This window comes from Mustela nigripes, chromosome 12, assembly GCF_022355385.1.
Source record: "Mustela nigripes isolate SB6536 chromosome 12, MUSNIG.SB6536, whole genome shotgun sequence".
NCBI lineage: Eukaryota > Metazoa > Chordata > Mammalia > Carnivora > Mustelidae > Mustela > Mustela nigripes.
The window spans coordinates 105,074,191-105,087,610 of NC_081568.1; the positions used below are offsets into that span (position 1 = coordinate 105,074,191).

Below are 13,420 nucleotides of genomic sequence, written 5' to 3' on the forward strand. Positions count from 1 at the left end.
AAGAGTAAATGAATCCATTTGACAATCTTAGGGTTCTAAGTGGGCTTTGAAAATAAAGGCACTCCTCTGTCAGAGTTTATTTTTCTAAGAAAAACCCCTTGTTTTAGTGGAACAGTTGCTTGGTCAGGAATGAAAACATTAACACTTAACAGTGGCAGAAATTGTTTGGCTGTGTCTTGCATTCTCATCAACTCTTAGTGGAATTAGTAGTAAATAGAAGTTCCTTGGCATAAGTCACATGACTTAGTTAACTAAAGCCAGGTTGAGTGATGGGATGGGGCCATCTTGCCACCTTAGCCATAGCTGGTTTTAAGTATTGTGTAGAAGTTTATTTATTGTTTATTGAGGTAAGAATGCCTTGGGGCATTCTCACAACTCTGAACACATCTGAACTGGAATGTTTTTGCTTAGAAATATTTGAAATTAGAAATTGAATTCAATTAGAAATTAAAATTAGAAAAATTATAAATATACTGTGATTTTCCTATGACTCTTTAAGGCCATGCCTATATAATTTAAATTCCGTAATGGGCAGATTAGATAGTGTATTTGTTTGCTGGGAGTAAAAAAAATATCACAAACTAGATAGCTTAAACAACACACATTTGTCTCACAGCTCTTTCTGAGTTCTCAGAGGGAGAAGCTGTTCTGTGCCTTGCTCCTAGCTTTTGGTGGTTTGCTGGCAGTCTTTGGTATCACTTGGCTGCTAGATGCTTCTCTCTTCTGTCTGCTTTCACATTCACATGGTGTTCTTCCTGTGTGCATATCTATTCACATGACAGTCTTTCAGTAAGGTTGTAATCATATTGGATTGGGGGCCTCCCATATTCCAGTATGACCTTGTCTTAACTAATTACATCTACAATTACCCTGATTCCAACTAAGGTCAAATTCTGAGACACAGGGGTTTAGGACTTCACCATGTATTTTTTGTTCATACAATTCAACCCATAACAGGTATGCTCAATAATTTCATCTTTTTTTCCTTTTTGGCGCAAACAGATTGAATATATTCATCTCTTGGATGGAAACAAGTATTTTGATTATCATTTAAATGTGTTACACATTTATTCAACATCTGAAGTGATGTTGTAAAGAACCCTGAATTTTTTAAGTTGCAAACATTCTGTAATTTTGTGCCTGAAGTACAGTACTCTGAAAAATCATCATTGGTCTTATTTTTGAAAAGCACTCTGGTCTGTATCTGTTCAGGTGAAGGTATTTATACAAAATGTTAGGCTCATTTTAGGGATCAGAAAGAGACATTTGTATGTGGGAAAGAAAGAGTAAGGAAAATCTTTAGGTAGAAAGGAGCAGAGGTCCAGATCTAAAGGTCGAGGAGAGAAAAGTAGCCGTGGTGGGAAGGGAGAGGGCTGAGGGCTTCGAGGTAAGATGTGTTACTCTCTAAGTGGGCTGTGTGTGGGAGTAGACAGAAAATGGCAGCACAGAAAACTGATGTCCATGTTGCATTTTTTGAGTCTGTGATATGTCTATTAATTCTTCCAACTATCCTCAAAGATAGTTATTATTTCATTTTGTAGGTGTGGAATATTGAGACCAGGTTATTTATCCAAGATAATCCAGCTAGCACATAGGGCCCATCTAGAAGCATACTTAGGGAGTTATTAGGACTTGACCTCTAGTTTTTGTTGTTTTGTTTTGTTTTGACACAGAGAGAGCACAAGTAGGTAGAGCAGCAGGCAGAGGGAGAGGGAGAAGCAGCCTCTCCACTGAGCAGGGAGCCCGATGTGGGGCTCTATCCCAGGACTCCAGGGTCATGACCTGAGCCAAATGCAGCCATTTAACCATCTGAGCCACCCAAGTGCCCCATTGACCTCTGGTTCTGCTTCCCCCATCCAGGTGTCACTTTGTACAAGTTATGAATTTTGCTACACCCTCTATTTCTTTACCTGTAAAGTGGGAGCTCTAATACCTAGTTCACAGGGTTGTCGTGAGGACCAAATGAGACAGTATATAGAAAGAGTTGCTCTGGTTCCTAGCATCACTTATGTGGTTCAGGAAAATAGCTGTGGTCTTTATAATTGATTATAATTTGTCATCAAAAAACTGGAAGCAGGGGCACCTGGGCACCCACCTCAGTGGGTTAAGACTCTGCCTTCAGCTCAGGTCATTATCTCGGGGTCCTGGGATCGAGCCCCACGTCGGGCTTTCTGCTCGGCGGGGAGCCTGTTTCCTCCTCTCTCTCTGCCTGCCTCTCTGCCTACTTGTGATCTCTGTCTGTCAAATAAATAAATACAAATCTTTAAAAACAAAACAAAACTGGAAGCAACCTAGTTATTAATAGGGGAGTAGAAAAATAAATCATTATCTAGTCTTACATTAGGATATGCTAACAGCAGTTAAAATAAAGACAGGGGTCAGTGACCCAGCTGGAGGCTTTCTGTGTTAACTGGGTGGAGGCTGGGGGCCACTGTCCGGTGCCCGACTCTGTCTGGTCAGGTCTCCTGAGTCTAGTCCATACTTGTGTTATATATTTCGCCTGTAGCTGCAGTCAGGACTATGAGGAGAATTTGCAAGGAACACTGGTGAGTAGGTAGTGTCTTTGTCAGTCCCCTCTCAGAATGACGCATCCTTTAGCAAATGAGCTCTGTCATTTTGTGTGGTTGGGCTTGGATCACAACCTTTTTCATTTATTTAATGCTCTAAGCCTGACTCCGTCCTGGGACCTTAGGAAACCCAGCCTCATGTTCTGACTGACTCAGAACATGTTAACACTGAAGGTCATGCATTGGTTAGAGAAACTGTCTTCTCAACAGCAAAAACAAAAACAAAAACAACAAACCACCACGCAGTTTTATAGCTCTAATAGTGGAAATGGATTTCTTCTTTATCTTCTTTGCAAAAACAGTCCAAGGTCTTGCTATATTGAGGATGAGCTGGAACTCCTCAAAAAGGCTTTTAGGAACTCCACAGGCTATTCAGTCTTAAACATGTGATTTCTGAGGTCAGCCTGGGCATTGACATCCAGCCAGAGGAAACGGACAGAGCATGGAGGACATATTTTTGGCTTACCAGGTCTTGTAGTGGCAAATATCATTTTTGCTTACATGTCCTTGACTAGAACTCATTCTGATGGTCTCACTTAACTGCAGGGGAGGTTGACAAATGTTTGTCAAGGAAGAAGAAGACATATGTAATGAATACCTAGCAGTCTATTGCCAGAGATGGGCTATTTTTCCTTTAACTTTGTATTGTTGTTTCAACTGTGTTGTACTTTTTTTTTTTTTTTACACAGTTAAATGATGAACTTATTTAAATTTCTGAATAGGCAACACCTTTACATAGTTGCAGAGCTTAAAAATGGAAAAAGAGAGGTGCCTGGGGAGACGCCTGTGTGGCTCAGTGGGTTAAGCCGCTGCCTTTGGCTCGGGTCATGATCCCAGAGTCCTGGGATCGAGTCCCGCATGGGCTCCTTGCTCGGCAGGGAGCCTGCTTCTCTCTCCGCCTCTGGCTGCCTCTCTGCCTGCTTGTGTGCTCTCTCTCTCTCCTTCTCTCTGACAAATAAATAAATAAAATATTTAAATTAAAAAAAAAAAAAAAAGAGAGAGGTGCCTGGGTAGCTCAGCTGGTAAGCATCTGGCTTTGGCTTAGGTCATGATCCCAGTGTCCTGGAATTGTGGTCCCAGTGTCTGGTGTCCTGAGTTTGTGATCCCAGCATCCTAGGACTGAGCCTTGCTTCGGGGATCCCTGCTGAGTGGGGAATCTGCTTCTCCCTCTGCCCGTCCCCCAGCTCGTGTTCTCTCCCTCCCTCTCAAAGAAATAAAAAAATCTTAAAAAAAGCAAGAAGATATATATTGAAATGTTTGTCTCTCATCCCTGACCCACATCTGCTTAGTTCCTATTAGATAATCATGGTTATTATTTTCTTGTGTATATTTCCAGAGACTTTCTGTTTTACTTTTTTATTTTTACTTTTTAAGATTTTATCTATTTATTTGGCAGAGAGAGACACAGCCAGAGGAGGAACACAAGCAAGACGATTGGGAGAGGGAGAAGCACGTTTCCTACTGGGCAGAGAGCCCTATACAGGCCTCAGTCCCAGAACCTGGGATCGTGACCTGAGCCGAAGGCAGCTGCTTCATGACTGAGCCACCCAGGCACCCCAAAACTTTCAGTGTTAAAAAATAAACAAGAAATAGGAATATATAGTCCTCCATCCCTTTTTACATGGATGGGGCATAATATACACAATACTCTTTGCTTGTTTCCCTTAATAGTATAAGATAGTTACATTAAATTTTGTATTACTATCTCAGTGACAAGGCATTCCTACTGTCAAGGAGTTTCTAATCTAATTTGGTCCAGGTATAATCTAGTGAGCAGGAGATGCAGATAGGGAAAGCTTTCGTACTTAAGATAAAATTCTTACCCGTTACATGCTGTATAGCTCAGTAGCACAATTAGAGCAAAAGAAGAATACTTTTTAAATTCAAATTAATTTTTAGAAAACTTTAAATAGTATTCAGCATATTAAAGTAGAATTAAGCATGCTAAGGTTATTCTTGGTATTTAAATCACATAAATCATTGAAATTAGCAAAACTGAAAATTGTTGGTGTTAGGAAATAGATCCCTGACTATTGATTACATTTTTGTGTAATTTTTCTAAAGCACTAAGTACATTCTAGTGATAGTTCATTCTCTTGAATAATTAAATGACTTTTATTTTAGTAAACTCATATGTTTGGAGTATTAATGATTTATTTCTAATTCATAACTCTGGCCTAAATAACAGAGTAATAAAATGTTATGTATTTCTTCCCTGTACCATTTAATTTGTATTAACAGAACTAAATACCATTTTAAACTCTCCAGAACTTGTTGCCCTGAACTACATCAGGAGGCCCTCTTTATTCTTTGTGGTTTGCCATGTGCCATGAACCTGCCAACACAGTGTTCACCTTTGGTGACTGTGGTTTTCCTCAGTCCAGTGAGACACAGTCCTGCTCACAGATAGGAATGAAGAGCGGTAGGTGGTGCCTAGCTGAGAACCAAGATTGGTTGGTGTTGCCCCTGCCTCTCACCGCATGAATGTATGAGCAGAAACTGATGCTGCCAAGAAAAAAGTGACCCCAAGAACCCCTTACCCAAGCGTCTGCCCTGACTTAGTGCCTATGGAGGAGCCAGTGTCTCTTGGCTTAGATACAGGAGTCTGCCGCTGGCCTCTGCTTTGTTCTGTAGTAAGCAGGCCTCCAGGGAAGTCTAAACTGGTTCGAGTGACCAGCAGGAAAGGGCAGCTTTCCTTTGTGCTGAGGAGAAGATATGCAGGAGAGAGTGAGAAGGGAGAGTTGGAGATCTTTTCCTTCTTGGCTCTTCAGTTTTGTTTTTCTCTCTTTGCGCCCTTACCGGTGGGAATTTTCAGAATACATTGCCTCAAAATGCTGTGGGAGGACTTCATTTCCTGTGGCTATAATGTCATTAAAAATACTTCCCTATCTGAAATAACTAGATATGCTGTATAAAGCATAAAACATCATTTTCGGACATAGCCAATCTTAATAAATAATAATAGTGATAAGGGAAAAACTGAGGGAACAGATTAAAGAAGAAGCTGGAAATGGGAATTGTTTTTTTTTTTTTTAAACATATAATGTATTATTAGCCCCAGGGGTACAGGTCTGTGAATCATTAAGCTTACACACTTCACAGCACTCACCATAGCACATACCCTCCCCAATGTCCATAACCCAACCACCCTCTCCCTACCCCCTTCCCCCCAGCAACCTTCAGTTTGTTTTGTGAGATTAAGAGTCTCTTAAGATTTGTCTCACTCCCCATCCCATCTTGTTTCACTTTTTCCTTCCCTACCCCCAAGCCCCCTACTCAGCCTCTCAAATTCCTCATATCAGGGAGATCATATGATAATTGTTTTTCTCTGATTTTTTACTTATTTTGCTCAGCATAATACCCTCTGGTAATGGGAGTTGATTTTGCTGCTGCTGTTGCCCCCCTAGGCCTCTGCAGACATCAGTAATCAAAAAGATTGGGTTTTTAAAAGCCTTGTGGGGAACTGGAGTAAGGGCTTTGTGTCTAAGTTAGGGAGCCTGTAGTAATGTGAGACCCTCAAAGGATCATAATGTCACTAAAGAGAGGGAAGAAGGAAATAACGTTTGTTTTGGCATATAGTCTTTACGGAGGGGAAATTTGCCAAGAATTCTCAACCCCAGTCTCACTCTCACTCAGGTTTCCTATTCCAATTTGTACTATCTGTGTGGTCTGACAATTTCCAACTTGTGAAAGTTGTTTTAAGTGGTCCCATGCCTCAGGGTTCCTAGCAGAAGCAAACGCAGACCCTCCCTGAAGGAATATACCCTCAGTCCATGCCTCCTAGGAATCCCAAAGAGAGAGCTCTACCATAAGCTCACAGACCACAATTGCAAAAGACAAGGAAACAAAGAACTATGAATATGAGCAGAAATTATAAACAGCGGAATTAGAATCACAAGACCTTCAGATAATGAGATTATGAGGATAGATATAAAAAGCTAGAGGAAGTTAAAGTTAAAAGAAATACAGAAAAGATGAAAAATATGAGCATAAAACAAAAATGCCATCAAAGGAGAGTAGGTTGTTTTTTAAAAAGAACCACATAGAACTTTTAGAAATGGTGGGTTACACAGGAATAGGTGCAATAACTGTAATACAGGGTAATATCTGAGGAAATTTCTGGAGTATAGCACAGAGAGACAGTACAATAAAGAATATAAGAAATTGAAAGACAAAAACGAATTAGGTGGTCTAGCATAATCCTCATCAGATTTCCAGAGGAAAATTAGAATAGGGAGAGAGATAGTATTCAAAGAGATTGCTCTTTGACAGTCCTTTATTAGGAGGAGAATTTCTCATATTTCATGAATGATATGAATCCTTAGGTTTAGGAAGCACAGTGGATTCAAAGCTTGAGAACACATGAGAAATCCACACTTCCCTAAATCACATGGAAACTCTATGCCAGCCACTACAGTCAGATATAAAAAAAATTACAGAGAGCAGAGAGCAAAGGAAGACCCCTGTAATGCCCTAAAAATTACATAACTGATTTGGTTTCTAATTTCCCCACCTGTTCTCTGCTTCGTTTGCTTTCTTTCAGTGATTTCTTTTGGATTTATTGAGTTGTTTTTTGTTTTTATTTTTCATTTAACCCCTCCTTTCCCTGCCCAAAGCATCATAGTTTGTATGTCTGTTCCTGTTTTCTCTTGTTTCTGTTGATTCTTACTCATCTAGTTGCTTTTTATGGTTGATTATCTTTGCGTACTGGTTATATTCTTTGGAGATTTATTTTAAGAATAATGTGAAGGCTAGGATGAAGTTGCTTTCTCTATTAGTTTGGTTCTGCCACGTTCTTGGGTGGCATGACCATGCTGGACTCATTTTAATTCAGCTCGGCATTTGGTATGTTTTAGGTTATCCAAATGAGGCTAACCCATGCTGCAAGTTCATCTTTACTGTGAGTCTAGCTCATTGTTCAGCAGGTCTCTTTAGTGTAGAAGTGGCTTTGACGGCTGGATTTCTCCTCTAGGTTCTTGTTATTTTTTAGATTTTGGTATATTCATTCCTTACCATTTTGTTAGTTCTTTGATACTTTTAATAACACGTTTTTCTATTTCATTTGGCTTTTAAATTCTCCTCATTAGAATAATATTATTATTACAATAATAATCTGAAATTAGAATTAGAATTAATCTCATTAGAATGATAATCTGAAAGTACTGGTTCTCACCATTACCAAAAGCAAAAATCATATTACGCTCTTTTCAAAGACTCAAGTTGATGTTCTAAACTGGTAATGGAGGGTAGCTGTCAGAAAATTTGTTCTGTTTAATATTCCAAAAAGGTTGAATTGTTGTCTGTTCCTAAAATAATGTGTCACTAGAATAGGAGTAATAAAAATCCTTAAAAGCTTGTTGGGTGATGTATAATTAGCAACAAGGTACATATTCTGAATAGCTCCTTAGAATGTATTTTGTAAATAAATAAAATAATGATATTTGTGGATGACTCATAGCGCATCTCTTTACTCAAGCTATTCCTTCTTCCTCCTCCTTCCTTGCCTTATCTAATCTGTCACAACTCTTGTTAACTTGATCTCCTTAATATCTCTTCAGACTCTGTGCCTTTTCATCCCTCTGTCCTTTACCCAAGTTCAGATTGTCAACATCCCTCCGCTGGAGTCTTCCTTCCACTGTCCTCTGTCCTTTGAAATGTAACCCATTGGGTCCCATTCTCAGGAGAAAGTCCCAGCTCCTGTGTGGTCCACATCCCTCTCATGGCCGTTCGCTGCTTGGCTGCCTAGCTCCTGCTGTCACACTCTCACACTTTCAGCCTCCATCTCGCCATTCATTTTCCTATGCTACTTCTACATTTGGTTCTTTTGTAAGCACTTGGTAATTGTTATTAATCATTAGATGAATGACACAGTATTCTCATATGAGACAGATGAATGAGTGAATGATGTGTATGATGCTAGGGAGATCCAAGTAGTCACAGGCACTCTCATGTTTCTGTTAGAGAGCTGTGTAAGTAGTTAGTTGAGCCATATTTCATGGCCAGCATGGTAATGTCTGAACTTAATTTACTCATTTTATATCGCCTGTCTTTAGAGTAAACTTTTCAGGGAAAAGTCAGAACAAACACAACAAAACACCACCTCCCCTCAGTAGTTTGTATTTTATCGGTTCCTGCCCCCTGTCCCACCCAGGTAACCTTATGTTAGGATTGTAGAGGCATCTCCACAAATAGCATCCACAAGGTTCAGACTTCATCACATGTCCCTACAATGCAACAGCTATAGATTACGTGCTGTGTTTCTGAGTGACAGCCACACACAACAGATACTGGCGTCATCACCCAGTTCTTTAAATGTGAAGGACTCCAGTGACACCCACTTTTAGTCCTTGGGTCTTTTGGTGGTAAAGAAGAATCTTTGTCATCAAAGGACCTCAAGTCCATTGTTTTTTGTCATATAGAATGAAATGACTCAAGTGTCTTCCTTTCATTTGTTTGGGATGTGTCATGCTGTAAAATCAACTATAGAATACTATAGGGCATCTTGACACAAATTCTTTTATCACCTTCTAGTTGACAGTGCTGCTTTTTTTTTTTTGGACAATGCTACTTCTTGTTTTGTTGACTGTCAAGATCACTAAATCTCTCATTGATTGCACCAAAACATTTTTTCTCTATTTTGGTAATCTGATGTACTGTTTTATTAGAGTTATTTGGCAAGTCTTGTTACTCCTGCCAAGTAAAGAACAGTTCCAAGATATGCAAACTTAAAAACAAAAAAAACTTGATTAGAAGTCATTTTAGTAATTTGCATTCTGATCTGCAGATAGGAGATAAAAGTAGAATTGTAGCTCCCCCAGTGGTGAGAAGTTTGTAGTAATCAGTGCTGCACACCCTTTCAATCTCTTCCTGCCTGTTTTAAGCAGCGGTAATGCGGTAATGCGTTTGGTCATTCTCAGTGCAGCCTTCTAATCCATCTCCTGCTGTTCTTTGTGGTATCTACCAAACAGATTGTATAAGCAAATAAAGATCACCATTAACAGTTAATCTGGACTAAGTAGTTACTGTGTACCAGGCACTGTACTGTTTACCATGCATTATTTCATTGCATTCTTGTACAGCTCTGAGTTAGAGGCCATTATTATTATTCCCATTTTATAGATGGAGAAACTAGGGCAAGACTAAATAACTGGTAAATGGTAGAGGCTGGATTTGAACTGAGGTCAGCTGCCCAGATTTTTAACTTCTGAGCAATTACCTCCCTAACCAGTGAAGGCCGGGTTAAAACCAAAATGATTCATAGTAAATATGCTTTTGTCTGTACTGTCATTAGGCTAAAATAAAAAGCCAGTACCTTTCCAGATTGCAGACCAACTTAGCACAACCTTTTTCATCTCTTTCTAAGAAATTTATAGTTTTATGTCTATTTTTTAAAAAATCTTCTGGAAGATTTCATAAATATGACTTGGGCTTTTATTAACCTCTTTTGCTTTTATCTTTCCGTATCTCCAACAACCTTTATAATTTTTGAGAGAGCAGCTATCTTTGTAGGCTGTCTTATACATTCACAGATGGTATTATTTTATCTGTCCTCATACCATCTGTAGCATCAACCTAGTCTGTTCCAATTGGTGTTATCTTTCATTTATGCAGGAGTGAGTTATTAAAATAAAACTTTATATTTGTATAGCATTTTGGGTAAACGTTAGGGTAAAACATTGATTTATTTTATCACAACAATCCTATGCGAAGAAAATTTAATTTTTTATTTTTTTCACCTCATCTTGATTTACTTTATATGTAGTCTTTGGAATTGAGCTGAATTGAATTCAAGAACTACTTATTGAACATATATTGTCATCCCAGAACTGTGGGAATAAAGAAATGATTCCTGTTCTCATTGAGCTTACAGCCCAGCAGAAAAGACAGAGAACTAAATACAATTACGATTTCCACTATGGAAAGACAGTAGAGGGTTGTGTGGAAAAGGATGATCGAGGATTAAATCTGGTCTGGTGAGTCTAAAAAGCCCTTTCAGAAGAAGGGTAAGTAGGAGTTTGCCAAACAAACTGGAGCTGGTAGGTAGTAGAAAAGAGGACGAGAGTCTTCAAGGCAGAGTAAGCAGCAAATGAGGAGGCCCTGATGTCAGAGAACTTGGAGTGACCAAAACATGCAACAGGTTCAGTTTAACTGAAAGTTACAGTGAGAGGAAGAGAGTGGCAGCAGCCTGAATTGAGACTTGAGAGGTAAGCAGGAACAAGTTGTCTTCTGGGTCAATGAAGGAATCTGGATTTGCATGTAAGATTATTGGCAAGTCGTTGGATTGGTGAAAGCAGAGGTATGGTTGGAAAACCACTCAGGCTACAATGTGGAGACTGGAATAGAAGTGGATGGAGGAAAAGTTAGGAAGCTCTCTTTGTAGTCTGTGTGAGAAACAATTTTTACTTAAACTAGTGTAACGATAGTAGAGATGGAAAGAAATGGATTGATTTAAGAGGCCACCCCACCGAGAATGGAGGAAACAGTGTGTCTGTCTACAGAGCTCGGATGTGTTCTACTGTGTCATGCTGAACCAGATACCTGTTCTACATAGTAGAGTATGAGCCAGAGAAAAATGGGTTAGAAATGAAACCAAGTTAGTATGCATGTTGTAAACAGGCATAACCTCACAGAGTAGTTGGAAGGATAATAAAGAGAAAAGCTCTCAATTAATTAGGAAGCTCTCAATTTAATGGTCATCTAGGCAGGATTCTGAGGACACTGATGTCCAACAGAACTTTGTTAGACAAACATGTATTCAGAAGGTCATGTTTCCCTTTGGCCCAAAGTGTCAGTTCATTCTTTGATTTTTTGCTTGCTTGCTCATTTGTTCATTTAAAAAAAATTTACTGAGTGCTCATCATCTACTAGGTATTCTTACTTATCTCAGTCTTTAATATATTATGGCCACCATACCTACCTTTGGCATTTATAGGTGCTAGATGGGCCACATCCCATTTAGGGCACATTTAGTCAATCAGGTTTCCATTTTAAGTTGACAGCCTCACTGTTTTCTCCCAGGTGGCCCATACTGCAACTCTGATCTGCCCTGGTCTCCTGGTCTTATCTTCTGTACTCTCTGTTACTGCTTCCAGTCTTAGCTCAGGCTTGGTATGCCTCATCCCATTTCAGTCAAACAGGTGGTCAGTTCAGCCACCACCACCAAATCTTCTATCAAAGTGGTTGACTGAATGAATTGGTTTTTGAATGATATGATTAGTCATTTCAGTCAGACTAGAAAATTCAGTTGCCCATTGTGGACCTATTCTATTAGCCAAGGTCAAACAAGCAGTTGTAGCAAATAAATCCTGTTTCAGTGACTTAAGTACAACAAAAGTTTATTTCTTGCTAATATAAAGTCCAGCTGGTAGCAAATATGGGAGTGATGGATTTTCTGCTCCACTAACAGATCCAGGCTAAGATAGTCTTCCATGTGGCTTCCAAGATTGTTCTGAGCCCAACATCTGCTGAGGGAAGAGCAATGTGAAAGATCACACAGGGTGATTTTATGGGCCTGAGCCAGAAGTGGCTTAATTGTTCCTGGTTACATTTTATTGTCTACAACTTGGGTACAGGACCTTGCCTAATTGCAGAGGGAAACTGGAAAATGTCATCTGTGTGTTTGCCCAAGGGGAATGGAAAAGCTAAGAGGCAGTTTCTGCTGCACCTAGCTAATGACTTCCCTTGTATGGTACCTGCTCTTTGATTCAAATGATAGGGATTAGGAAGGGCCAGAGGCATGGAGGAGGAGTCCCTTACTGTTTTTCTAAGTAGCTATTGTCACGGTGCTGGGCATAAAAGTGGGAAATGTCAGTGTTCCGAGTTGCTAACATATCTTATAATTGTTACTACTCTGTTCTCACAGGGAGATAAATGCTCGACTAGATGCTGTATCTGAAGTGCTCCATTCAGAATCCAGTGTGTTTGGTCAGGTAGAAAATCATCTGCGTAAACTGCCTGATATAGAGAGAGGACTCTGTAGCATTTATCACAAAAAAGTAAGTGTGATAGAAATCAGATATAGTAAAACTGATAATGTTCTTCAACATGAGGACACCAGATGGTAAAGGAAAACATCTCAGAGATTTATCTTGTTATTATTTTGTGAAATCTTGTGAATAACCTGAGAGAATTCTTAGAACATTTAATGGCACAAATTAAAGTTATTTCAATTTTTGCATTGTAAAAAGTAAAATTTGCGCATTTCTGTTAACTACAGCAACACATAGAGGTCCTTCTATTATAATGCAGGATATTCTCATATTTCATTCTCAAAATGTGGACCATCATCAAAATAGGAAATTTCTTAGACTGGACATTTTTTAAAGAAAGATTAATTATTTGAGAGAGAGAATGAGTGCGGGCCTGCACATGCACCCCCTCCCCAGGGAGTGTGAGGTGAGGGGGTAGGGGAGAGAGAATCCAAAGCAGACTCTGCTAAACACAGAGTGGGAAGTGGGACTTGATCCCATGATCCTAAGGTCACAACCTGAGCTGAAACCAAGAATCCATCACTTAATCAACTGTGCCACTGAGGCACCCCTAAACTAGCCATTTTAAAAAAGAGATGCCTTCTTTCTTTTGACTCCAGGACAACTTCTTATTTGAGTTATCTAAAGGAAAAATCTGCTTATATATCTGTGGTGGTAATCAATATGCAAATGAGTTTGGGTATGGAAGCTAAGTAAAAAGCATTATTTTGATTTTTATCTCTTAAGCTTTGCAATTTGTCATAACAATAACAAGAGAGGATTTTCCCATGAGGCTAGCAGGAGATTTTTTTCTGCAAAGATCTTTCTGCAAAGATACAGAAACTTTGCAAATCAGAAACGAGTGGCACAATATACTCAAAGGGC

The 13,420-nt window shown here is 39.3% G+C and overlaps 1 protein-coding gene across 1 annotated transcript in view; it reads left to right on the top strand.

The window, feature by feature from the left end:
* MSH3 (mutS homolog 3) overlaps positions 1 to 13,420 on the top strand; it is a 170,856-nt gene that overhangs the window by 71,192 nt on the left and 86,244 nt on the right. Inside the window, exon 11 of the mRNA XM_059416382.1 lies at positions 12,430 to 12,562. Coding sequence (XP_059272365.1) covers positions 12,430 to 12,562 — 133 coding nt within the window. The remainder of the gene's footprint in view (positions 1 to 12,429; positions 12,563 to 13,420) is intronic.